Source organism: Rhineura floridana, chromosome 13, assembly GCF_030035675.1.
Source record: "Rhineura floridana isolate rRhiFlo1 chromosome 13, rRhiFlo1.hap2, whole genome shotgun sequence".
Taxonomy (NCBI): Eukaryota; Metazoa; Chordata; class Lepidosauria; order Squamata; family Rhineuridae; genus Rhineura; species Rhineura floridana.
The window spans coordinates 21,178,736-21,205,788 of record NC_084492.1 but is presented as its reverse complement, the minus strand read 5'-3'; the positions used below and the strand labels follow the sequence as shown (position 1 = coordinate 21,205,788).

At 46.0% G+C, this 27,053-nt stretch overlaps 1 protein-coding gene across 1 annotated transcript; it reads left to right on the top strand.

Moving 5' to 3' along the window:
- The first annotated feature begins 451 nt into the window (after nucleotides 1-451).
- Nucleotides 452-22,351, top strand: NRN1L (neuritin 1 like). The gene is made up of 3 exons (XM_061593971.1): nucleotides 452-736; nucleotides 17,807-17,972; nucleotides 19,073-22,351. The coding sequence occupies exons 1-3, from the start codon at nucleotides 682-684 to the stop codon at nucleotides 19,356-19,358; spliced, it is 507 nt and encodes a 168-aa protein (XP_061449955.1). The 5' UTR covers nucleotides 452-681; the 3' UTR covers nucleotides 19,359-22,351.
- Nucleotides 22,352-27,053: the final 4,702 nt, after the last annotated feature.

The following is a 27,053-nucleotide window of genomic DNA, read 5'->3' as shown; positions in this document are numbered from 1 at the left end:
GTACCAGAATAGGGTAGGCTGTGATTAAAAATTCTTTTAGTTAATTATGCATTGTCTGAACAAGTAATTTCTTTCATTTGTTCTTGATCTAACCCACAAATTAGCCTCACTAGATAACCCTGAGTTCCAATCTCCTTGGCTCCCTTTTACTCTTGTCATAACTTTCCCAATATTTTCTGGAACGCCTCTCCCAATATGAACCTATCTGGACCCTTCGCTCTTCCTCCGAAGCCCTTCTCCAGGTCCCCCCCCCCCGTGGAAGGCTTTTTTTACAAGCCCGGACAGGCACCGCACTGCGGATCCGGCAGGATTAGATTTTAAGATTAGGGAGCGAGGGAGGAAAGGAGGGAAGGGAAGAGAAGCTTCCGTTCCTAAAAACTGCTGGACAACGCGAGGCGCTTGCCCGGATTCTGCGCCTTTTGGTAAGAGTTTGCGCCAGGCACGTACGCGCGAACACACGCTCGGTGCATAGCGGCACCGTTTGATCTCTGGCCCCCAGTGGACGCGCACCCGACGGCTCCGCTCCAACGTCCTCGGCGGGGCGGAGCTGGGCGGAGCTGGGCAGAGAGGGGCGGCGCCTGAAGCTGCTGGGCTTTTTGCTGCCAGCTCTTTGGCTCGCCAGCCTGGCTCAGCGTGGAGCTGCTGCCAGTACTGCCGCCGCCGGGGCTGGGTGCGGGCATCATGGGCTGCGGGGCGCTGCTGGGGTCCTTGGCGCTGTTGCTCCCGCTGCACCTGGGTGAGTCTGGGATGCGCGGGGTGGCGCGTGTGTAACGAGAGGGGCGGGCGTGCAGAGTTCCGCCCGTCAGCGCGAGAGGGCGTTCTAGCGGTCGGGGCAGCGTCGTGCAAAAGCCCGTCGGGGGCGAGGTCGCCGGCCGCGCTGGCTAAGAAAGGAGGAAGGGGCTGGGAGCGAGGTCTTTCGCGCCAGGCAGACCGCGCCAGTCCCCGGAGCTGCGCTTGCTTGGAAAGTCGGGAGCGGAGCTTGACTCCGCGGAGACGCGGATCGGTTCGGGCTCCGCGTGTCTGCGCGGGCAAGAAGGCGATGCCCCCGAGGAGGCGCTGGGAAACTTGGCGGTCTTCGTGCAGTCGCAGCCCGGGCAAACACAGCGGTGCACCTGGGAACTTGCATGCATGCATGCTCTGGAGACGGCAATGTGCGTTCGTACTTCGCTTACTTCAGAAGGGGGCGAGCCAGCCCTGATGCGGGAGTTTTTGGGGTGGGCGGAGGGCTCGGCTCGGCTCATCCCGTCGATGATCGCCCAAGCCCTGCCTTGCTAGCGACGCCGGCGGCCAAGCTCGGAGCGCGATAGAGGCTGGCTGGGGCTGCGCGGGGCTACGCGGGGGCGGGGAATTCGCGAAGGTCCTCTCCGGAAACTTTGCTTTGGGCTCTGGCGCCCTTTCCCTCTCCCGGAGCGCTGCGGGCCGAGGGGGTCGCCCTGCTTCCTTTCTGCTCCCCTCTGCCTGCCAGAACTAGGAGAGACATTCGCCCTTGGGGTGGCGGCTGTAATCGGGCGACGTGGCTTCCGATCCTTCTCTGCCTTCCTCCCCAAGCCCGAGTGCGTTGCCTTGCCAGGCCAGCCGCGTAGACCTCCGGGCTCGCCAGGCTGTTACTACGATTCCTTGGAAGCCCCGGGCACTCTTAGCCAATCCCTCCGGCTGTACCTCTTCTCCTCTTCTCCTCTTCTGCGCCATCCTCTCCCCCAAACTGGCCGCTTTCTGGCGGCATCGCTCAGCTTTCACCCACCTGGTGCCTTCCAGATGTTGGTGGGCTTCCACTCTCCTCACCTTCTGACCGTTGGCCATGCCGGCTGGGGCCGATAGGAGTTGGGAGTCCAGCAACACCTGGACCAAGTTGGAGATGATGCCTGGCGTGGATGGATCCTCTGCCACAGGTTGGATTGGCTAAGGCAAGGGGCTGGAATCCCGCTTAACATTTTTAACAGATCATTTTACGCTTTAAATGCACTACCCCGCTTTTCTTTCTTGCATGATCAAGGTGGAAGAAGAAGAGTGGAACAGGTTTCCCTTTTCCCACTCCTGTCAGTCACATGCCACTGTGTGGACTGGTGTTCTGGAGCTCTTCCCAGAGGCAGCCGTGCCAGCCTGCCTGCTACGGCAAACCCCAAAGGAAAGTCTAGTGGCACATGAAAAGGGAGGGTTATTGCGGCAACGCTTTTTGTGCGCGTGTCTGTGAGAAGCAGGAGGATGTCCCCGTTGATCTTCTGTCTGCGGCAAGAGGGTTCCACAGTGCCAGGTCCCTCTGGGTTTCTGCTGGTGGAGTTGGGGCTGGCTGGCTCTTCGCTCTGTTTGGACATGTCTGTTTGGCCTGCCGGAGTTTTCATGGTAGCATGGATAAGGTTCTCCCTTGGTTGACATGTCAATGGAGTTTGGCATAGCTGACATAAGAGTGATTTCCTGATGCTGGGGAGAGGGAATCCATCCAGTCCTCAGCGAAGATGTTCCTATGGGTGGGTAGGTAGCAAAATTCCCAGCAAATGCTCCTTAATAGATGGTGCAGGAGACTACCTTCTCCCAGGTTAGATTGCCGGTTCCTCTAGGACAGTACTCTTTTGGGGAAGGGCTGTAGTTCAGTAGCAGAGCATCTGCTTTGCATGCAGAAGGTTCCAGGCTCAATCCCCAGCATCTCCAGGCAGGGCTGGGAAAGGTTTCCTGCCTGAATCCCTGGAAACTGCTGCCAGTCAGTGCAGGCAATACTAATCTAGATGGACCAATGGTCTGACTCGGTGTAAGGCAGCTTCCTATATTCCTATTTATTATTTATCATGTTGGGACATGTTTCTCTCATCCTTCCTTCGGTGGTTGCCCCCCTGCCCATTTTATCCTCACAACAACCCTGTGAGGTAGGTTAAGCGGAGAGAGAGAGAGTGTAACTGCTTCAAGGTAATCCAGCAGACTTCATGACTGAGCAGGGGTTTGAACCCGGATCTCTTTGGTCCTAATCTGACTTTCTTTCTTTTTTTTACAATAATTTTTATTCAAATTTTCATAAAACATACAAAACAAAATCATAAAACATTCAAAGACAAAAAACAAAACAAAACAAAAATGATTAAACAAAAAAATAAAATGTTGACTTCCCATTTGTCGCAGATCAAATCAGTTGTAGGTCTACAATATATAACAATCCTGTCTCTTAAATTATATTATAAAATCACTTTCCTCCAGTAGTTATCTTAATTAATCATCAAATCTCATAAACATTACTTTATTCTTTCCACAAAAAGTCAAAGAGAGGTTTCAATTCTTTAAGAAATATATCTATCAAATTTTCTCCAAATAAACATGTCGATTAATCCATCTCGTTAATAATAATAATCTTATTGTCATAACCATAGTTCAAATAAACATATCGATTAATCCATCTCATCAAAATCTGTTAGGTCCAATAATTTCAATAGCCATTATTCCATTATCCATATTAATTCCATCTTCCATCTTCAATAGTCCTGTTAAGTCCAGTAATTTCAGTGTCCAATCTTCCATTATCAGTATTCCATAATAATCTTGCTGTCATAGCCATAGTCATATAATAAGAGTCTGATGGGAATTTCCTCTATCCCAAATATTTTCTTGCCATCCATTCTGAATAAGTTGCTGAAATATTGTTGTAAAGTCATATCTGTGTTCTTCTTTTTTACAAAATGCACTGGCTCATCTCTTGAGAGTTTTTCCATTGTCACATGGCTGCAGTTAATTCCATAGATTTTCTCTATATCAAGCTCCATCACGTCATTCCAGTCCAGAAGATTATCCAAGCCATTGATAACTTTATCTCTAATATCTTCATTAATTTCTTCAGAGATAACGTTAAATTCCAAACAGTAGATTTTATTTCTAATATCCATAAACTCCAGATCTTTTTCCAATTCCACATTTGTTCCAATCTCCAGGGCTTGTATCTTCCCTTTATTTTTTCTTTTCTCATTTCTGATCTCATTCTCCTCTCTCACAGGATCCCCTATTTCTTTAAGCTCCTGCGTCATTTTGCTCAGTTCAATTTTCAGCTCCTTACTGCCCTGTCGCAGGGTTTGTTTCGTTATCTCAATCTCATCCATTATTTTCTGAAACATAATTACTTCCAGATTCTCAGCCACTTTCTTGATTGCCATTTTTAAAACCACGAAAACAAAACAAAACAAAAATAAAGAAGAACCACTTCTTATTTCAGCAACAATTGGGTTAATATTCCAGGCTTGATGACATCACAGTATAAACAGAGCAGCCTGCCTTATCTCTCTATGTTCAAGAACACAAAACAAATTTAGTTCCCAGCATCAAAACAGTTAGTGGCGTCGTGAAGAAGCAGATTCGTCAAAATAAAATAGACCAAAAAGAGAATAGTCCCAGACAATATAATGTTCCTCGGAATAGAAATCCCTCTTCTGTTTATATCTTTAGAATGCACTTCCAGGACAGCTTTTTGCAATAGAAACAGAGATAAGCTGTTAATTTTGTGAATAACAGAGAAGAGTTATAGCTCACCCAGAAGTTCTTTAAAGCTGATTCATTTGACAAATCTCTTTTTGCTGCAACAATTTAAACCAAGTAAAAAAAATAATAGAAAGAAGGGTGCTTGCCTGTTAGTCCGTTTTCTCTTTGAAGAAAAGATAAACGTGTCGCATTAATCAGATAGAGCTTGTTCGGAAGTCCGTCCGGCATTGCTGGCTGGACCTTTTCTCATAAATTAATGAAATCCAGTCCTCCCAACAAAAACAGGCTTTTGAGGTTGATCTCTACGTTTCTCCCTGCCCGGGAGAAATTTCATCAGTCAAAAAAAAAGTTCTGACTGATTTATATCTGAATAAGCTTCTTTTGAGGCGGGAGCCCGTCTCAAAAGCAGGCACAAGCGAAGTCACCCTTCCCGGAAGTCTCCGGTCCTAATCTGACTTTCTAATCGCTACACCCCAGTGGTGTTGTCTGTTCTGGTAGCTAATCTTCAGGATCTCAGTCTGGAGGATGTTCCTATGACCTGCTACCTGATCCTTTCAGCTGGAAATGCTACGGGGCTGAACTTGAGACCTTTTATATGCAAAGCATGTGGACTGCCACTGAGCTGGGCTGATGGGAGTTGCAGTCTGGAGGGCACAGAGTTGGCAGAAACTGGCATAAGAAATCATACTAGGAATATTTCACACCTTGTTTTGGTTATCCCCTATACTCGTTTACCTGGGGGTAAGTCTTATTGAAGTCAGTGAGACTTTATTCTGAGTAGATATGCCTAGGATTGTGCTGTCAGTATATTTTATGACACTGTCATAGTGGCCCTCCATGGTTTTTGGCCAGCCTGGAATGTGGAAGAGTATTAGTTTAGAAAGTACAAGAATGAACAAGGATTTGCTATGGAGCTAGATTGTAAGGCTGAGGATGCTCTTGCTCTGTCCCCTCCTCAACATTTGGACAATGTTCCCAGTGACTGGCAAACTGTGATGTCATTAGGAAGCCCTACAAATCTGTGAAGAAACCACCTCAGCCCAGAGTTGACTCAACTCGTTCCAGTTGCTTGATACGTGCACATATATCTACACCTAGGGATGGGAGAGAATTCAGTTTGCTTAGCACTTTAATGCAAACCCACTTAATTTGCACTTCTTGAAAAAATATGTGAACCAAAACACAGCTATCCTTAGAAATTTGCATTTTTCTGGATATTGAGATGCAATTCTCCCAAAAATTAATGCGCACAGAAGCATGTATGTTAGGGGAAAGTGTGCATTAAATGCAGATATGAGTGAAAATAACATGCAAATACATTACTTTTAGGGGAAATTGCTTGCAAATAAATGTATGTGTTAGGGGAAATTATGTCCATAAGGGTGTGTATTAGGAGAATGTGCACAAAAATACTACTGAATTTTCATGAAGGCTTAAAATCACAAACTGTTGCAGAAAGATGGAGGATAGAACTTAAGATCTGAAAAATTAGAAACTAAGAGAAACCAGAAATTGACCGATTCATCTGTTCCTAGTTACACTTTATATATTGATTTTTTATATGTTTTAACTGTTGTGGTTTCCTCCGAAGAAACCTGGGAATTACAGCTTTGATGAGAGTACAGAAAATGCCCTTTTTGGGGCACCTAGCCTTTGCCTACCCAGAGTTAGATTAACCAGGATTCCCTTAGGAGAGGAAATGACAAATAAGTTTTGATCCTGTGGTGTATTGATGCTGTGTGTGTGTGTGTGTTAGAGAGGAAGTATTCCGTAGTTCCATCCTCCCTTTTTTAAAAAAGAAGTTTTAATATTGTGCTCATGAACATCAAGTATCTATCTCTCCTGGGGCTGCCTTTTCTTTCATTATTCCACATAATAAGATCTGGACAAGCTGTGAAAGAGCTCTCTCAGCTCTTTATAGAGTCAGCAGGCCCTGAGATCTTTAATAAGGGCCTTTTCTTCCAAGTGTTGCTCAGGAACTGGAATTAATAAATAGGGTGGTAACAAAGAAAGAAGCAGATATGAATGCAATCTTGGCAACAATTGTCTTCTTCCAGCTTTAGCTCTTTCAATGTCTGCTGTCCTGCTCCTGCGCCATTTTTCCTGGTGCCTATCTCTTGTTTGGAAAGGGACCATTATTTTAAGGCAGAGATCCATGTATTCTTCCTGCTGCCTACAGAGGGGTCCCCCCTTTCTCTGTTATCCATGTGGTTCAGACCCCAAAGGTAACACACAAGCTCAGCCTTCCTCTCTCTACGTAGTGCATGTGTTACAATGCTCAAGGACCAGTATCCTTGGGATTTGTTGATTGGCTGCTGTGCAAACATCCTAGACCTCTCTCTGTTGAAGCCAAGTCCATACTGAAGAAGGTGTTCATGCATAGTGTTATATTGGCAAGTTTTAAAATGGGTGGGGAACTTGTGGCCCTCCTGATGTTGTTGGACTCAACTCCCATCATCCCTAACTTGTCCATGCAGGCTGTGGCTGATGGGAGTTGGAGTCCAACAACATCTGGAGCAGAGCTTGGAAGCAACTAGCTACAAGTAACGGATTACTTGTAATTCATTACTTTTTTGAGTAACGAGTGGGTAATTCCTTTACATTTTGATTGCAATAGAACTAGGAGTAATTTCACTACTTTTGTGGAGTAATTGTAATGTTTCCAGAATTACTTTTGGGCATTACGTGGGGGGAGCAGGGGAAGTCTTCTGCTCCTCTGATTTGTGGATGAAAATCATGTGCTTCAAACTGGGTTTCTGTGCAGTGTTGCTCTTTCCTCATCCTCTGTGGATGGGTAGGAGGCAACGAGGGAGGAGGCGGAGAGTGAGATGGGGTGGAGTGGAGAAAACAATTATTTTAAAAAACAGATAGTGGTGGTGAAGAATGGAGGGGAGGGGAAAATGATCCGGAGGTCAAGAACATGGATAAAGGAGGAGAAGGAGGCAGCAGCAGAATGGAGATAAAGAACTGTGGAGGTGAAAGATGACAACGTGTGTGTGTGAGAGTGAGAGAGAGTGAGAGAGAGAGAGAGAGAGTACTGTGTTTGCACTTGGCACACACAGTGGCCTCCACCAGCCTCTCTGGCTACTGTGCTGCATTTGCAGTGTTTTAACTTTTTTGCATCTCAGGGGAAAATGTTTGCTTGAGTGAGTGTCCCTTAGTTGGTGGCAGGGTAGGGTCTGGGAGGTGGTTAAGTGAGAGAGATTATGCTAGCTGGCTGAGTGGGGGTGGTGGCACTTGGTTTGACGTGCAAACATCTGAGTAGTGTCCTCAGCCCCCCCCTTACCAGCGGAGAGACCACCACTGATATCTTATGAATAAAAATAATTATTCTACTACCTCTGTATGTGTTTGTTTATTTTTAATGTTGTTTTAGGCTGCGTAGATGTGCAGCAGCCAAGGCCAGCACCTTGTAGGCTTTTTTTAAAAAAGTAACTGAAATGTAATTGTAGTGATTACTTTGGAGGAAAAGTAAAGTAATCAGTTACTTTCAGAGCAATTGTAATTGTAACAGTAATTACTACTTTTTTGGGCCATGTAACTGTAATTTATTGCTTTTTAAAAGTAATCTTCCAAGCTCTGATCTGGAGGACCACAGGCTTCCTATCCTTGGTCGAAATGGTGGCATATGTATATGTCAATGAGAGAGAGAGTTGGAGTTGTTCCTCAACAGTATTGACTGTAATGACCTTCTGGCCCCATGATTCTAAGAGAAGGACGTGGCCTTCCAGATATTGTTGGGAGTTTCCACTCTCATAATTTGTAACCAGAGGTCATGCTAGCTTAGGAGGCGGGAGATCACAAATTTCCCATCTCTGGTGTTAGATGAGAGGAGCCCGGTCCTCCTCCCTGGGAGAACTCAGAGGATTGTTCTTAGCCTGCCTGAAGCATTTATTATGGGTGGATTATTGGTCAAACAAAAGTTCTTACTATCCAGATATGCTGGTACTTAATGAATTGTGCCATTTACCTCCTCCAGACAGTGAGTCTTACTCAGGAATTTCCCCAAATGTGCATTTTAATCAAGACGATGGATCATGGCTCCTGGAAGCCACAAAATGGTCTGTCGAATGCTTAAAACCACCAGGAATTTCTATTGTAGAAAATTTTTAAACAAACTTTTTTTTAAAAAAAATGTTTGCATCTTTCATAAGCCTCACAGCAATATTTCTTTTGAAAGGTTTCTTTAAAAACCTTCTACAACAGCAATTCCTGGGAAGATTAAGTATTTACAGACCATTTTGTGGCTTCAGGAAGATATGACCAGAGCGAGGTGTAAACTCAATCATTATCATCATCTCCCATACGCTTTGGAGCAACCAGCAGTTGGAGCAATATATTCACATTTGTGGCCTATACCAGTAGCATCAAATTCAGATCCTTGTGTGTTATTTCTCAAAATAAAACTCTTCGTTATGTGGGGTAAGAAGTATTAATCAGCTGGTTTTATTACTGAATGCCAGTCTCTAAAATTCGGCTTCCAGACTTTGTGCAAACGGTTCAAATTGTGTCAAAGTATCCTCCTCCTCGCTCCCAGATGCTTGCAGGATCAAGCATTGATAATCCTCTGCTAAATTTCAACCAGAATCCCAAATTTTGTAACTGGAAATCCATTATGCATTTAAGCCCATCTCTGGTTAAGGTCTTTAACAGTTCTACTACCTGAAAGGTTTTCAATTGGAGATGCTTAGATTGAAGCTGAACATTTCTCCATACAAAGCATGTGCTCTGGCAGTAAACTGTGCGACTCCCTCAGCCCCAAAATGTTTATTTTAAGTTTCAGCCCTCTTCCCTCTGAGATCAACAAACCTTATGCAAAGGTTGGAAGTGGAGAGGAGGGAGGAAGCAGGATTAGAATCCAAATCTCCTGCTCCATGGAGCATCTTTCTCACAACACAGCCACAAGAGCATACCAAAATTAGGTGTTACCATTCTCACCCCCCCCCAAAATTGTTTATAGTCTGCTGCATCAGGAACGCCTGAAGAAAGTAAAAATCTATTTAGTCAGAATTTGCCAAACACAAAATTTTAAGTCCACCACCACCACCAGCTTACCTTTTGCCCTAATTAAAGAAAATGTTCTTGCAATGCTTTTGGCTAGTAAGAACATAAGAAGAGCCTGCTGGATCAGGCCAGTGGCCCATCTAGTCCAGCATCCTGTTCTCACAGTGGCCAACCAGGTGCCTGGGGGAAGCCCGCAAGCAGGACCCGAGTGCAAGAACACTCTCCCCTCCTGAGGCTTCCAGCAACTGGTTTTCAGAAGCATGCTGCCTCTGACTAGGGTGGCAGAGCACAGCCATCATGGCTAGTAGCCATTGATAGCCCTGTCCTCCATGAATTTGTCTAATCTTCTTTTAAAGCCATCCAAGCTGGTGGCCATTACTGCATCTTGTGGGAGCAAATTCCAAAGTTTAACTATGCGCTGAGTAAAGAAGTACTTCCTTTTGTCTGTCCTGAATCTTCCAACATTCAGCTTCTTTGAATGTCCACGAGTTCTAGTATTATGAGGGAGGGAGAAGAACTTTTCTCTATCCACTTTCTCAATGCCATGCATAATTTTAAACACTTCTATCATGTCTCCTCTGACCCGCCTTTTCTCTAAACTAAAAAGCCCCAAATGCTGCAACCTTTCCTCGTAAGGGAGTCGCTCCATCCCCTTGATCATTCTGGTTGCCCTCTTCTGAACCTTTTCCAACTCTATAATATCCTTTTTGAGATGAGGTGACCAGAACTGTACACAGTATTCCAAACGCGGCCGCACCATAGATTTATACAACGGCATTATGATATCGGCTGTTTTATTTTCAATACCTTTCCTAATTATCGCTAGCATGGAATTTGCCTTTTTCACAGCTGCCGCACACTGGGTCGACATTTTCATCGTGCTGTCCACTACAACCCCGAGGTCTCTCTCCTGGTCGGTCACCGCCAGTTCAGACCCCATGAGCGTATATGTGAAATTAAGATTTTTTGCTCCAATATGCATAATTTTACACTTGTTTATATTGAATTGCATTTGCCATTTTTCCGCCCATTCACTCAGTTTGGAGAGGTCTTTTTGGAGCTCTTCGCAATCCCTTTTTGTTTTAACAACCCTGAACAATTTAGTGTCATCAGCAAACTTGGCCACTTCACTGCTCACTCCTAATTCTAGGTCATTAATGAACAAGTTGAAAAGTACAGGTCCCAATACCGATCCTTGAGGGACTCCACTTTCTACAGCCCTCCATTGGGAGAACTGTCCGTTTATTCCTACTCTCTGCTTCTTAACCAATTTCTTATCCACAAGAGGACCTCTCCTCTTATTCCATGACTGCTAAGCTTCCTCAGAAGCCTTTGGTGAGGTACCTTGTCAAACGCTTTTTGAAAGTCTAAGTACGCTATGTCCACTGGATCACCTCTATCTATATGCTTGTTGACACTCTCAAAGAATTCTAATAGGTTACTGAGACAGGACTTTCCCTTGCAGAAGCCATGCTGGCTCTGCTTCAGCAAGGCTTGTTCTTCTATGTGCTTAGTTAATCTAGCTTTAATAATACTTTCTACCAGTTTTCCAGGGACAGAAGTTAAGCTAACTGGCCTGTAATTTCCGGGATCCCCTCTGGATGCCTTTTTGAAGATTGGCGTTACATTTGCCACTTTCCAGTCCTCAGGCACGGAGGAGGACCCGAGGGACAAGTTACATATTTTAGTTAGCAGATCAGCAATTTCACATTTCAGTTCTTTGAGAACTGTCGGGTGGATGCCATCCGGGCCCGGTGATTTGTCAGTTTTTATATTGTCCATTAAGCTTAGAACTTCTCTCGTTACCACTATTTGTCTCAGTTCCTCAGAATCCCTTCCTGTAAATGTTAGTTCAGGTTCAGGGATCTGCCCTATATCTTCCACTGTGAAGACAGATGCAAAGAATTCATTTAGCTTCTCTGCAATCTCCTTATCGTTCTTTAGTACACCTTTGACTCCCTTATCATCCAAGGGTCCAATCGTCTCCCTAGATGGTCTCCTGCTTTGAATGTATTTATAGAATTTTTTGTTGTTGGTTTTTATGTTCTTAGCAATGTGCTCCTCAAATTCTTTTTTAGCATCCCTTATTGTCTTCTTGCATTTCTTTTGCCAGAGTTTGTGTTCTTTTTTATTTTCTTCATTTGGACAAGACTTCCATTTTTTGAAGGAAGACTTTTTGCCTCTAAGAGCTTCCTTGACTTTGCTCGTTAACCATGCTGGCATCTTCTTGGCCCTGGCGGTACCTTTTCTGATCTGCGGTATGCACTCCAGTTGAGCTTCTAATATAGTGTTTTTAAACAACTTCCAAGCATTTTCGAGTGATGTGACCCTCTGGACTTTGTTTTTCAGCTTTCTTTTTACCAATCCCCTCATTTTTGTGAAGTTTCCTCTTTTGAAGTCAAATGTGACCGTGTTGGATTTTCTTGGCAATTGGCCAGTTACATGTATGTTTAATTTAATAGCACTGTGGTCACTGCTCCCAATCGGTTCAACAACACTTACATCTCGCACCAGGTCCCGGTCCCCACTGAGGATTAAGTCCAGGGTTGCCGTCCCTCTGGTCGGTTCCATGACCAACTGGTCTAGGGAATAGTCATTTAGAATATCTAGAAACTTTGCTTCTTTGTCATGACTGGAACACATATGCAGCCAGTCTATGTCCGGGTAGTTGAAGTCACCCATTACTACCACATTTCCTAGTTTGGATGCTTCCTCAATTTCATATCTCATCTCAAGGTCTCCCTGAGCATTTTGATCAGGGGGACGATAGATCGTTCCCAGTATTAAGTCCCTCCTGGGGCATGGTATCACCACCCACAACGATTCTGTGGAGGAGTCTGCCTCTTTTGGGGTTTCGAGCTTGCTGGATTCAATGCCTTTTCACGTATAGCTCCGCCACCAATACATCCTTCCCTGTCCTTCCGATATAGTTTATATCCAGGGATAACTGTATCCCACTGGTTTTCTCCATTCCACCAGGTCTCTGTTATGCTCACTATATCAATGCTCTCCTCTAAGACCAAGCACTCCAGTTCTCCCATCTTGGTTCGCAGGCTCCTAGCATTAGCGTACAGGCACTTGTAAGCAGTGTCTCTCTTCAAGTGTCTTTGGCACTTGTGGTTAGGCCTGTGGTAATTTTGCTCTTCTGAATTTATATCCTGTGCCCCTGCTCTCACAATGCCTACTTCTAGGCCTACCCCTTTTAAAATTTCATCATTTCTTTGGTTTTTATCCCAGGGGGGAGGTTTATTTAGTCTAGAGTATGAATGGGGAACTTGTGTCCCCACCAAAGTTGTTGGACAACAACTCCCATCATCCCTGACCATTTAGTTCTACTGGCTGGGGCTTATGGGAGTTGAAGTCCCAACAGCATCCGGAGGCCCACTCATTCCCCACCCTTGTTCTAGAAGGAGGGAGTTGCTCGGTTGTGGGGCAGCCTGACATGATCCATTGTCTAGCAGGTTGATCAGGGCTACCCATGATGACTGCATAGTTTGCCCTTGAGTGCAAGCTGTTTCTTGCACTGGCCTCCAGTCGGAACCCTGGTGCGGCGGACAGAGACTATGAGGGGGGGGTCTGTAATCTTCACACACACACTGTGGTTCCAGTCCAGATCTCCCCCCCACACACACACATGATTATAGAGATCATGGTGAAGGGCTCAGGGGAGGGAATCTGCTATATCCAGCCATCAAGGGCTTCATAGGTGACTCAAAAACCAGCATGCTGAATTTAGCATAGAAATAAGTAGCCAGTGCAGATGGTATTTGGAACTAGTTCTCAGCTCTTCAGAAATCAAATTGGTTACATGTGCAAATATTTTCATGAATTGCCTTACTAATGGCTCCTCCAGACAACCTCTTTATTCTACATTTATCCTGATTTGCTTGCACAAAGCTTACATGGTGGTTAGACTATATCTTATCTTCGTTGAAAATGCATTCTGATTTGCTTACAGGGTGGACAATGGGCCGTCTTCACACATTCATCCTGATTTGCTTGCAGGGTGTTTTCACATCTTCCTATTAATCACCTGTTCATCCCACCTTTCTGGCACAATTGCTTGTCACTTTCTTAACTGCACTAAGTCCAGTTTTGTTTGTTTTGTTTCTAATGGATTTGATGTGCCACGGCAACAGAACGCTTTAATCCACTTTAATTGCACAAGCCTAAAGTTCTGGTATGTGCTTGAATCCCTCTGGCGAAATAGCGCCAGTCTGAGGCACCCTAAGAGCACAGTCAACTGTCTCCCTGGCAAAACTTCCATTCATTTCAGTGGAGCCAAATTGCCTCATAAAGATGAACACTTATTAGGTAACAAAGGATGCTCCCTCAGTTCAAATTATTTGTCCATCTCAACCAGTATTGTCTGCTCTTAAGTGGCAGGAGTTCCCCAGCATCTCAGGCTTAGAGGTTTTCCCATCACCTGGTCATTTTATTTAGAGATGCCAGGTATTGAACCTGAGGCCTTCTGTATATAAAGCATGTGCCGTGCTGTATTGATAGGCATAAATTACAAGCTCCCTAATATGCCAAGAACCAAATATTGCAATTTGTCTCTAGGAAAGGTGCAATTAGTTCTGAACACCTTATGAGGCTATGGACTTGGGGTTCTTGTACAGCAGCTACTGCAAGTGCCTACCAAACTCCTTTTGGCTTTCAAAAGAAGTACGTGGTAAGCTATGGGATGCCTGTTATTTGGAGGGGAGCAGGAATTTGAAATTGTGCACATATACAGCAGTGGCAACTGGTGGCTCCATGTCAGTGGGGCAGTGGAATCCACTCCAAGTTTTACTCCGAACTTTCAAAGAGCTGGCGTGCACACACAAGGCCACAGCCCCAGTTTTTGTTCTTTGTATTCCATTTAGAAATTATGCATTGTAATTCTAAGACTCGAGTTGTTTTATATCTGAGTGTTTTGTTTTTCAATCCGGAATGGGGAACCGGTGGCCCTCCAGATCTTGTTGGACTACAGCTCCCATCATCCCTGCTCGTTGGCCATACTGTCGGCAGCTGATGGGACCTGGAGGGCCACAGGTTCCCCATCCCTGTTTTAAATAACCCAAACATACCAAGGACTGGTGGGGCGGGGGGGGAGGAGAGAGGAAGTTAAGGTACAAAGGGAACTGATTACAGCTGATGAGGAAAAAATTGATTGATGTGAGAGTCACATCTAGACCAAAAGTCATGGCTTCCCCCAAAGAATCCTGGGGGCTGCAGTTTGTTAAGGGAATAGTAGCTGAGTAACAAACTACATTTCCCAGGATTCCTTTGGGAAAGCCATGACTGTTAAAGTGGTATAAGAGCGGAAATGGCTGCAACATCACAGATTGGCTTTATCAGGCTCCTGCTGATGCTCATACCTCAGTGTGGGGGCCCACCGCTGACCTCAGAGGCTCCTCCTCCTCGCTGTTGCCTGTTCGCCTGCCTTCTCTAACCAAGTGACCAATGACAAGGTGAAAGAGTGGCAGCCTCCACTTGCCTTGCCCTTCCTTCTGGGCATTGGTGTGGACCCAGGGAAGAAGAAGGGGCAAATCGGCAGTAGTGATGGCGGCAAGGAGATAGACACACTGAGGGCATCAAAATCTGCAGCTTTGCTGGTAGGAGCTGTATACCATCCTAGTGGATGTTGAGGTTAAAATGCCTTTAAATTAATAGAGTCCTTGAGTTGCAATGTGGCTTTCATTTGATTAATGCTAATCTCATGGTGGGATTGTGGGCTAAAGCCGGCATATGGCTTGCCACCTGCGGGTGCTACAGACTTCACATCCTGGATTGGCAGATTGCCCTGTGTGGCCTGTGTGTGTGCCCCGGCAAAGGTTGCTGCACAGCCTCTTACAGGGTTAGTCCAAAGTAGATGTGGGTGGCAAATGCCCTATCAGCTGCATGCCCTCATAGCCACGGTGGCTATGTTCTACCTCTGCTGTGGTAGGCAATATGCCTCTGAATGCCAGTTGCTGGGAATCGCAAATGGGGAGAGTGCAGTTGTGCTTTGGTTCTGCCTTCAGGCTTCCATGGGCATCTGGTTGACCTCTGTGAGAACAGAATGCTGGATTAAGATGGGCCTTTGGACTAATCCAGCAGGGCTCTTCTTAGGTTCTTATGAGCACTCTGGGGGCATTTGGAGTGACTTACAACATCTTGGAAGAATCATGAGCATCTTGGAATTAAGAACAGCAACACAGGTTTCTAGCTCTCATTATTGTGGAGATAAAGTTTTCAATGACAAACGTTGAAAGGATCAGAAGTAAGAAGCAGGAATGCATGCATCTCGTGGTAGTTATATGCAGCGAAACACATCCCAGTTGCATCCCTCAGATGTGTGCTGCATTTCCCAAGCGGGCTTCAGTGTTGCAGCCTCCTCTGTGACTTGATCTGGAACAGAGATGGGAAACCTGTGGCTCTCCAGAATGCGTTGGCCTCTAACTGCCATCTTCCTTGACAGTTGGCCATGCTGGCTGGGGCTGATGGGAGTTGAACTCCAACTCCAGACTAATATGGATGCCACTGTGAGAATTCATTTCAACTTGTATCCTGCCATGTGCTTTAAAAAATGGAAGCTAATAACACAAATATTTATTTATTTATTTGATTAATAACCCACCCTTCCTCCCAGTAGGAGCCCAGGGCGGCAAATAAAAGCACTAAAACACTTTAAAACATCATAAAAACAGACTTTAAAATATATTAAAACATCTTTAAAAACATTTTTTTTAAAAAAAAAAGGTTTAAAAACATATTAAAAAGCAATTCCAACACAGATGCAGACTGGGATAAGGTGTCAACTTAAAAGGCTTGTTGAAAGAGGAAAGTCTTCAGTAGGTGCCAAAAAGATAACAGAGATGCCATTTGTCTAATATTTAAGGGGAGGGAATTCCAAAGGGTAGGTGCCATTACACTAAAGGTCCATTTCTTATGTTGTGCAGAACAGACCTCCTGATAAGATGGTATCTGCAGGAGGCCCTCACCTGCAGAGCACCATAATCGACTGGGTATACAAGGGATAAGATGATCTTTCAGGTGTCCTGATCCCAAGCTGCATAGGGTTTTGTACACCAAAACTAGAACCTTGAACTTGGCCTGGTAGCTAATAGGTAGCCAGTGCAATTCTTTCAGCAGTGGGGTGACATGTTGGTGATACCCTGCCCCAGTGAGCAGTCTCACCGCCACATTTTGCACCAGCTGCAGCTTCTGGACCAACCTCAAGGGTAGCCCCACATAGAGCCCATTACAGTAATCCAGCCTGGAGGTTATCAGTGCATGGACAACAGTGGTCAGGCTATCCCAGTCCAGAAACAACCCCAGCTGCCTTACCAGCCGAAGCTGGTATAAGGTACTTCTAGCCACTGAGATCACCTGGGCCTCTAGTGACAAAGGAGCACCCCAGACTACAAATGTGCTCTTTCAGAGGGAGTACAACCCCATCCGAAGCAGGCAACTGACCAATTATCTGAGCTCGGGAACCACCAACCCACAGCATCTCTATCTTGCTAGGATTCAGTCAATTTATTGGCCCTTATCCATCCCACCACTGAGTCCTAGCAGCAGTCCAGGGCTTGCACGGCCTCTCCTGATCCAGATATTACAGAGAAATAGAGCTGGTAATAGAGCAATGGTAAACCCCCTCTGAATACCGCTTACCATGAAAACCTTATTCATAGGGTCGCCATAAGTCGAAGGCAGTCCATTTCCATTTCATGAGGGTTTTCATGAGGCTGAGAGACAGTGACTGGTCCAAGGTCACCCAGTGAGCTTCATGGCTATGTGGGGATTCGAACCCTGGTCTCCCAGGTCGTAGTCCAGCACCTTAACCACTATACCACACTGGCTCTCGAAATAAAGATCATCCTCCTTTAATTTTCACCATGGCTATAAGGGGTTACTTTCAAATAAATATAAAGATGAGGTTTTTTTTAGTACAACAGATTAGTGCCGCTATTTTCTAGAAAGCGAGTGAAAGTAACTTCTTTCTGATTTCAGTGTGTATGTAAAATGCACACACTTACATGACTGAAGCCTACAAATTTGTTCTGGGGAAAACACATACAACCAGGGGTGGGGAGCGGGAGCAAAAACAAAATGTCAAATTATTTTTATCGAAGAAAATGCCACCCTTTCCAATTGTTCTGAAATTACATAGGGGGAACACTTTTTTAAAACACAGGAAAAATAAGAAGGAAATGAACAGCAAGGAAGGAAGGAAGCCTGATGGGATGGATGATTGAAGTGGCTTCAGAGGTGTCGGGGGCTACATTAACTGAGGTGGAGGCCATATGTAGCCCTCAGACTGTTGGTTGCCCACCTGTGTTGTAGACAATACAAGCTGAGTGTTGCCATTTTTGCCCCCGTGCAGCACTGTCTGAGGAGCCGGTGAGCGTGGCGGGCCGCAAATGCAACACCATCTACAAGGGTTTTGCTGAGTGCCTGATCAGCCTTGGGGATAGCATGGCTCAAAGCGCCCAGCAACAACAGGATGATGACAGCATTCAGGAGCAGCAGGAGTTGGACACCATCTGCAAGTGAGTAGAGAATCCTTCTCCCAGATATCAGGCAAACTATTATTATTATTCATTTCATTTGCTAGTCACCTAGTACCAGATTTAAGAAACATACAGAAATTTAAAACAAGAATCATAGCTAAAAACACATACAATCAATAAAATCTAAAACTCTTCAATATAGGCAAAGTCATAAAGCAGACATACACAATAGCCAATAAAAACTTAGATACCCACCAAATAACAAAAAGAATAATTGGGACAGCACACATCAAGGGCCATAGGCCTGAGTGAAGAGAAAGGTCTTTTCTTGGCATCTAAAGATGGATAGAGATGGTGCCAGGCAGAGAGCATGGGAGAGATCATTCCACAGCCGGCAGGGGGCCACCACTGAAAAAGCCCATTCTCATGTTGCCACTCTCCTATGACCACATCCACATCATACATTTAAAATACTAATATACCACTGTAAACAGTCATGACTTCCCTTAAAGAATCCTGGAAACAGTAGTTTGTGAAGGGTGCTGAGAATTGTTAGGAGACCCCCTATTCCTCTCACAGAGGAACAATTCCCAAAGTTCCCTGGGAAGAGGGAGTGATTGTTAAACAAGCCTGTCAATTGTAGCTCTGTGAGGAGAACAAGAGTCCCCCAACATCTCTTGGCACCCTTCACAAACTACATTTCCCAGGATTCTTTGGGGAAAGCCGTGACTGTTGAAAGTGGAATAATAGTGGAGTAAATGTATGGTGTGAATGTGGTCTTAGACTGACACTAACCACTGTTCTAGGCTGACTTTTGCTGGTTCTTAAAGCTTGCCGCCATAAAGAGTATAATCTTACGGGCGGTGTGTAGCGTTTGGCCATGGGGTGAAGCTTGGTGTTGCCTGACCAACCAACCTCTGCCAACCTGGTGTCGAGCACCCATGCTGGCTAGGGCTGATGGGAACTCTGAGTACAAAACATCTGGAGGGCACCATGCTGGCTGGGGCTGATGGGGAACTGGAGTCCCAACATCTGGAGGGCCACAGCTTGCCCACCCCTGGTCTAAAAGAAGCCTCCCCCCCACTACTTGTTTTGTGGGGAGCTTTGCTTGGTCCTCACGCAGATTCCCCTTCTTGCAGGTCTTGGGATGACTTCCACACCTGTGCCACCCAGGTTCTCTCCAGCTGCCCCGAGGAAGCAGCGAACATCTGGAAGTCACTTCGGCAGGAGTCCAGGAAGATCCAGTTCCAAGGCAATCTGCACGACCTGTGTAGCTCGCGTGCCCAGCCAGCTGGCAGCGGGAGGGCATCGGATGTGGGCGAGACCAACAAGGAGACCTTGCGGGGTGGAGCCAGGCGTTCCCGGCCTGGCTTTGTGGGCGGCCTGACTCTTGTGGCTCTCTTGGCTTTGGTGTCCTTTGCCTAGTCTGGGGGTGGTCCACCACAGTACGGACCAGTCCTGTCCACCGCAGTACGGACCAGTGTCCCAGCACCGCTCCCTGCCAGGGAAATTGGGCCGGGCTTGGCAGTTGGCAGTGGTGCTCGATGGGTCCTGATGACAAGGGCAGCAAGGCCCTTGGAGTGGAAGAGGCAGGATGCGATGGGCTTGCCTGCCTTGTATCTTCCCTTGCTCAAAGAAGCCGAGTTTATATATGATTTAGTGTTTGATTTATATCCCGCCCTTCCTCCCAGCAGGAGCCCAGGGCGGCAAACAAAAGCACTAAAAACACTTTAAAGCATCATAAAAACAGACTTTAAAGCACATTAAAACAAAACAACTTTAAAAACATTTTTTTAAAAAGCTTTGAAGACATCTTTTTTTAAAAAAAAAAACACTAAAGGTGCTCTTCCTGCCCCTCCGTGCCTGCCTTTTACCAGCTGGCACTCTGCAGCAGCTCTAGTGCCCTGTCCTCCCCCCCCTGCCCCTTATCTCCATCGCCACTGCCCTCCTTACTCTCCAGCCCCTCATCTTAGGAGCAGGGGAAGCTGCCTTATCCTGAGTCAGAGACCATTGGTCCATCTAGCTCAGTGTTATCTGCACTGACTGGCAGCAGCTCTCTGGGGTTTCAGACTGGGGACAATTCCCAGCTCTACCTGGAGATGCCAGGGACTGAACTCGGGACCTTCTGCATGCAAAGCAGATGCTGGACCATGGAGCTGTGGCCCTTGCCCCGCCCTGCACTGCCCGAGAAACCCTCCCTAGGAGCATTATGTCAACGTCAACATCCTCCCAGTAAGAAAGGCATCAGTGCAGCCAGCTGCTTGCGGCGTCCTTGCTAGTGGAGCCAGAGAGGGGGAGTGAGGAGAAATGGCACCCACCGCCTCACCCTAGCCTTCCCCATCCTGCAGCTCTCTACGTATCGGATCACGTGAGAGCCAAGTTGTCCCCAGTGAGCCTGGACACTTTCAGGATCTATACTGGCTCTATGCACACTCACAAGCTGCAGGGGTGTGCTTCAGTATACTTCTTTGGCCATTGCATCTCTCCTCTGCCCTAGGAGGGCAGGCTCCCTAGAATACCCTTTGTACGCATAGCAGCAGTCGCTTTATATCCATCTACTTGCTGCTTCTCAGCTTCCCATAGGACTCTCCCTTTTAGGGGGAGAGGGGGGCACCTTATGGTTCTGAAGGGCAACATTTCTCCATGGATAGGGAATTTCCCCCCCCCCCCGAGGCATGCTCTCTAGCCGTTAAGATTCAACTAGGAGAGGAACTGGCTTGCGCAGCTGATGACATCAACCCAGCTGCCAGGGAAGAGAGTGCATATGACCTTTCTCAAGCTGGCGCCCTCCAAACGTTTTGGACTACAACTCCCATCAGGCTGATGAGAGTTGTATGTGCTGTGGTGTAGGCTCGTGCCATTCACAAGGCTGTCTCCTGAATGTACTTATTTATTTCTTTACTTGATTTATATCCTGCCCTTCCTCCCAGCTGCAGCCCAGGGCGGCAAACAAAAGCACTAAAAACACTTTAAAACATCATAAAAACAGACTTTAAAATACATTGAAACAAAACAACTTTAAAAAAATTTTTTTTTACTTCTGCACTATCGTTTTCCTTATGGAGATGGGCTGTTTTTTGGGGGGACATAGGCTGGAAGTCTGGCTAGAGAGCATTTTCCTAAAGGGGTGTTGAGGGGTGCCTTGCCTGCATGGCCCAGTCTCCATTCAGAGGGCGCCTCTGTTCCTGGCCTGCGGGCATCAGGTGGCTGAAACTCAGTCCTGGGCCTCCCTTTTTTGCTGGGTTCAGCTGTTCAAATGTATCTATATATTTATATTAAAAAGGCACTTTTACATTTCTCTTGCCTTGTCCTGTGTCATGGCTTTTGCCCTCCGAGCCTGGTGCGGCCAGTAGCATTTTTGCCTCTCAGATCTGTGATCCAGATTGCACTGTCATGGAGGAAGTCAGCATTTCTGAGTTAACGTGCTCTGAGTACTGCAGTGTAAGGGGATCCCTTGACTTGCGGAGCGTAAGCTGGCTTCCTTGGGCTTAAAAAAACCCCAACCATTTTCCTTATAAAGAGATCAAACCTACAAAAGCGTTGATGTTACAAGCACAGCATCATCCTATATGCTGATAGCAGGTGTAGGGAACCTTCGGTCCTGCAGATGTTATGGAACTACAACTCCTGCCACCCCTGTCTGTTGGCCATGTTTGCTGGGGGTGATAGGAGTTGTAACTCAGCAACACTGGGAGGGTCAAAGGTTCCCCACATCTGCAAATAGCCATCTTGCTTCTCTGAGTGCCAGTCCTTTCTGTAGCCATTGGATGCTGGAGATCCATTCTAGCATTGGATCACGGGGAGAGGCAGGGGGACAGCGAGTGTGCTAACTGGCACATGTTTCCCCCCCTTAAAGGTATTAATGGCTTTGCTTGGATTCCAGCTCTGTGTTCCCAGCACTCCTTGCCCATACTGTAATTAATCTGCCTTTTTGCTGAAAACCTCCACTGAGCCCTTGACACACACACACCCTCTGTTTTCAGCCCAATGAAGCCCTTACACAATGTGGCTACAGACCTGATGCATCCCCTGGTGCCCTATGCGCGATTGCCATGTGCACAGGCACGCATGGCTGCTGCCTACAACCTTGGGAAAACATCCGGTGCTGTGGCGCAGATGCTGCCCTTTGTTTGTTTTCCCAATGTCAACTCTTTTTGTTCTGTCACTGAATGGCCCAAATCCTAGCTAGATCAGACTCTCAGTTTATGCTCAAGCCAGAAGCTGATCAATTGTTTATGTACTCTCCAGCATGTCATAGAGAAAAACAGATATGCTCTTCCCGAGAGGTGAAGCAGACAATGAATCCATAGTATGAATAGCGAGACAGCTGTTCTGGGAGACTAATGGTTTGATCCACTCAAGGACTAAGGCTGCAATCTCATACACACTTACCTGGGAGTAAGTCCCATTGAACCCAATGGAGCTTACTTCTGAGTAGACATGTACTGGATTGTAGCTTAAGGCCACATCTGCACCATATCTTTAAAATGCTGTTGTACCCCTTTAACACCATAACGTACCCCAGAGCATGCTGGGAACTTTAGTTTGTTAAGGCTGCTGAGAGTCATTGGGGGGGCCTATTCCCCTTACAGAACTACAATTCACAGAGGTCCCTGGGAAGAGAGATGGATTGTTAAACCACTTTGACAGTTATTACCTCTGCATACTTCCCATTTGTAATAATAAACATTTATGTTCAAAATAACTTTTTTTTTAAAAAGCTGCCTGATTTAATTAGGTGCACCTTTTGTAGCCAAGCAAAATGTTTGCTTTATCAGTTTCAACTGATCAAGTGAACACTGCTGCTGTATGAGATGGATTGATTCCATAAAGGAAGCCACAGAGCTGAACTTACAAGATCTGAACAGGGTGGTTCATGACAAATGCTCTTGGAGGTCACTGATTCATAGGGTCGCCATAAGTCGTAGTCGACTTGGAGGCACATAACAACAACAAACCCCAACTGATGTGCCCAAGTAACAAAATTATGAACTGGGCCTTCCTAGGATATAGTTGATAGGGATAGATGTAGTAGGGCTCCCCCTGCGCTGCCTTCATAATTACAGGAAATTCAGAATTGTTTCCATTGTATCCTGACACTTTTTCCCAAGTGACCATTGGGGCTCCCAGCACTGCCCCACCACTCCCAGTCTGTCCTCAGCCAGCCCCCACTCGCCTGCCTTCTTGCTTGCAACCAGTCCACGGGTGGCCATGGCTGTCAGCTCCCTCTTCCTTAATCTCAACGGTGCCCTTGTAGAACTCAGCAGGGAGAAGGATGGGGGCAAAACCAGAATTAGTTGGCTCTGCCTGTCATTGGCTCTGTCTCCACCTACCACTGGTCTCCCTGACTTCCATCCCAACCGGCACCAGCCGCCACTGTCTGCAGGTGGTTCTAGGCCACACATATTATAGGGAGAAGTAAGAATGGGAAATATTCCCGTCTTAATAGAAACATTTTGGGACCTTGCCTTCATTTGACAGGTTGCAGCTTGCAAGATTAAGAACAACTTGACGTTCAAACACTGCTTTAGGGGCTGGTTGACAAGGATGAAGAACCTCCCCTAAGTCTCTTGAGGCACCGATGCAGCATGGAAAATCATTGCTATTTCCCCCCCAGGTCTTGTTCCTTTGTTGGTACCTAAGGATGGTTGGGCTGTATTGGGGAGGAGGGATGCAGAATTAAAGGATAGGGTTAGAATTATGGAGAAAGCTTAGTCAGATCTCTTCAATTCAGGTAAGAAGCTTCCACTTCTTGATTTCTACATTTTAGGTTTCTAGCAAAGGTGCAGGATTCTGCACTGAAACAAAGTCTAGTAGCCCATGACAGAGGTGTATAAAAATATAGGCATGGGGTAGAGAAAATAGGGAGAGCTTTTTCTTCCTCTCATAATATTAGAACACAGAGACATCCAATGAAGCTTAATGTTGGAAGATTCAGGACAAAGGAAAGCACTTCATGCAGCAGCTCATAGTGAAACTGCAAAATCCGCTCCCACAAGAAGCAGTGATGGCCACCAGCCTGGATGGCTTTAAAAGAGGATTAGACCAATTCATGGAGGAGAAGGCTATCCATGACGATGAGCCACGATGGCTATGTTCTGTTTCCACTGTCAAAAGCAGTATGCCTCCAAATACCAGCTGCTGTGGGGAGAGTGCTGTTGCACTCAGGTCCTGCTTTTGGGCTTCCCATAGACATCTGGTTGCCCACTGTGAGAACTGTGAGATGCTCAACTACTTTGGCCTGATCCAGCCAGGTCTTCCTATGTTCTACTGGAGAAAATAAGTTGTAAACTCCAAAGCTCCATGATTGTACTTTCCACAATTTTGGCTGAATTTTTTAAAGAGCTGCACTGGCGGTGAATTGTAGCAAGCGTTCTGACTGCCCAGAGATCACAGGGTGGGGCCTTGGGTGGCTGTTTGCATATGCAAAGCAGGCCTACATCTTTGGCTTTCATCAGCTTGGTCTTGTACCTGAACATGACAGAAATCTGGGCTTGCGAGTGGCTGTCTCTGGGGCAATGAGCTCAGCATTTTCTGCAAGGCACAAACAAGAGCCTGGTCTCCAGAGAGCCTCAGCCCCAAAGGCCCCCCTGGTTATTTCCATTCCGTGCTCTGTGCTGGCACGCTTCGGGGAGAAACAGTCTCTTCCTTGTTATGGCCTAATATAGCACCAGATGTGTTGGAAGAAGCTGGGGAGGAGGGATGCTTTAATCATCATGTCTAGAACCTGCAGAGCGGGAAAATAGGCTAAGCCAGAAAAATGCAGAGGTGGCCCTGACAAAGTGTCTCCCATCTGTCTGTCTCGTCACCAGGTATCCCACTTGAAGGTCCACATTCCATTCAAATCCCACAAGGATTTCTCCAGATCCTTAGGGCCAAATTAGATACTGGAAGCTACTTTGTACCAGAGCAGACTATCTGCCCAACTACTGCTGTATGCTTTAGTTTGAATGGCAGCAGTTCTACAGGCAGAAGAAAGAAGTCTTTACCCATCACCTGCTAAGGATATCGGACGATCCCGACACAAACGGGAGTGTGGAAATGGCCTATGTTTATTTGTCCCATGTCCTGAACAGAAATCAATCCAGCAAATACAATCGGTATTCGCTGTTGCTTTCAGTCCGCAAACAGTAGGTACTTGATTACATGCCCTCCCCTCCCACACACAATTTGTTTTGTGTTTCCTTTGCATTGAAATAAATGGGGTGGAATGACACAGTGACTACATAATTTACATAAATTATAAATTATGCAATTTCACTACAGCAGACGGCAAGACAAATAAAGTAGTTTTGGATGGAAGATGAACTGCAATGGAACAGAAGCTGCTGCATGTGACAACTACAGGACAGGACAGGAAAAATGCATTCATACATCTGTATCGTCTGCTCGCTGATCCTTTTTTTAACTGGAGATGCCAAGCACTAAACCAGGTGCTTTAGGATCCTCCCCATTTTATTTTTACAACAACATTGTGAAGTAGGCTAGGCCAAGAGAAGGTAACCTCGGGCTAGTCATGCAGTGACTCCAGTTAAAAAAAGGATCAGCGAGCAGACGATACAGATGTATGAATGCATTTTTTCCTGTCCTGTCCTGTCCTGTAGTTGTCACATGCAGCAGCTTCTGTTCCATTGCAGTTCATCTTCCATCCAAAACATCGAGGGTCACAGCCTGTTGGACTTTTCCATTACAGCGTAGAGATGCCAGCAGATCCAGCAGCATTGACCAAAAGGGAGAACTTTTGGATTTACTCTCTGGACACATTGGCACCACATGGCCTGAACCTGGAGGACAGTACCACCACTACTTAGCTTCTGCAAATGAAGCCCCTCTGAGCATTCCCTCCTCAAAGCTCTATAACTGCCAGCTTGGTAACAGCATTTATATGTTGGCAGCTGATGAAGGCGGAAGCTGAAACGTTTTGTTAATATAATAAAAACCTCTGTTTGGTTAATCACAATTACATTTATATATATATATATTAGGTGATTAACGGAATCCTTATAGGGATCCAGAGCAAGCTTGAGTGAAGTTCAGTTTGTTGCTTTCAAAACTGTCTTATATATATATATATTCACTAATAGCAAAAAACCTTGCAGTTTAAGAACATACCTATAGCCAACATATATTTCTATCAAACTTTAAAAACAGGGAAATTGGGCAGCTATAGTGAATTCACCAGGGAAGCAAGAGACCTGACCTCCTCTCTGAGATATTGTAAAAGTAAAGGTGTCCCCGCACTTATAGTACGAGTCGTTTCTGACTCTTCGGGTGACGTCTTGCGACGTTTACTAGGCAGACCGTATATATGGGGTGGGATTGCCAGTTCCTTCCCCGGCCTTTCTTTACCCCCCAGCATATGCCAGGTACTCATTTTACCAACCATGGATGGATGGAAGGCTGAGTGGACCTTGACCCCTTTTACTGGAGATTTGACTTCCTCCTTCCATTGGAATCGAACTCCGGCCATGAGCAGAGCTTCGGCTGCGTTACTGCCGCTTACCACTCTGCACCACGGAAGGTTGTACTGCCCTACAAATTTGTCAAAATGCAAACATAATTTGGGTTGGTCTTTCACAGCCCAGTCCACTTCCTGTGTAGCTTGGAAAAATTTGGTAACATGTGCCTCTCAGCATATGATGAGTGGTGGCAACACCTGCAATCAGCCCAAATAACAGAAACAAGACATGTGCTGTGCTGATCTTGTTGCCTATTAAGTTAATTCCTCTGCTTTTTAATCTGGGAGGTAAGAAATGGGATCCTGTGCAAGTTTGCTGAGAATGGATTGATCATTTGCATGCTTATTGAGTTCAGTGGGATTTACTAACTTGGAATCATGCTTACCATATGTGAAACTGACCACAGGGGATGGGGAGGGGTGGAGGGGGATGGGAGCAGATAGGAGGGGGAGGAGAAGGGCAGGTGTGTTCATTTGCATGTTTATTGAGTTCAATGGGATTTACTCCAGTGCAATCATGCTTAGGATAGGTAAAACTGACCATGGGGAGGGAAGCCTGCAGTGGGCAGGGGAGGAGGAAGAAGAAAGAGAGGGAGAAGGGAAGAGAGGGAGAAGGAAGGGAGAGGAGAAGGGAAGGAGGGGAAAGGCAGGTCTGATCATTT

Excerpts from the sequence above, each read along its gene's own strand:
- NRN1L (XM_061593971.1), top strand. The coding sequence starts at position 682 with ATGGGCTGCGGGGCGCTGCTGGGGTCCTTGGCGCTGTTGCTCCCGCTG. Across the intron at positions 737-17,806 it reads GTTGCTCCCGCTGCACCTGG|CACTGTCTGAGGAGCCGGTG; the intron begins GTGAGTCTGGGA and ends GCCCCCGTGCAG. Across the intron at positions 17,973-19,072 it reads GAGTTGGACACCATCTGCAA|GTCTTGGGATGACTTCCACA; the intron begins GTGAGTAGAGAA and ends CCCTTCTTGCAG.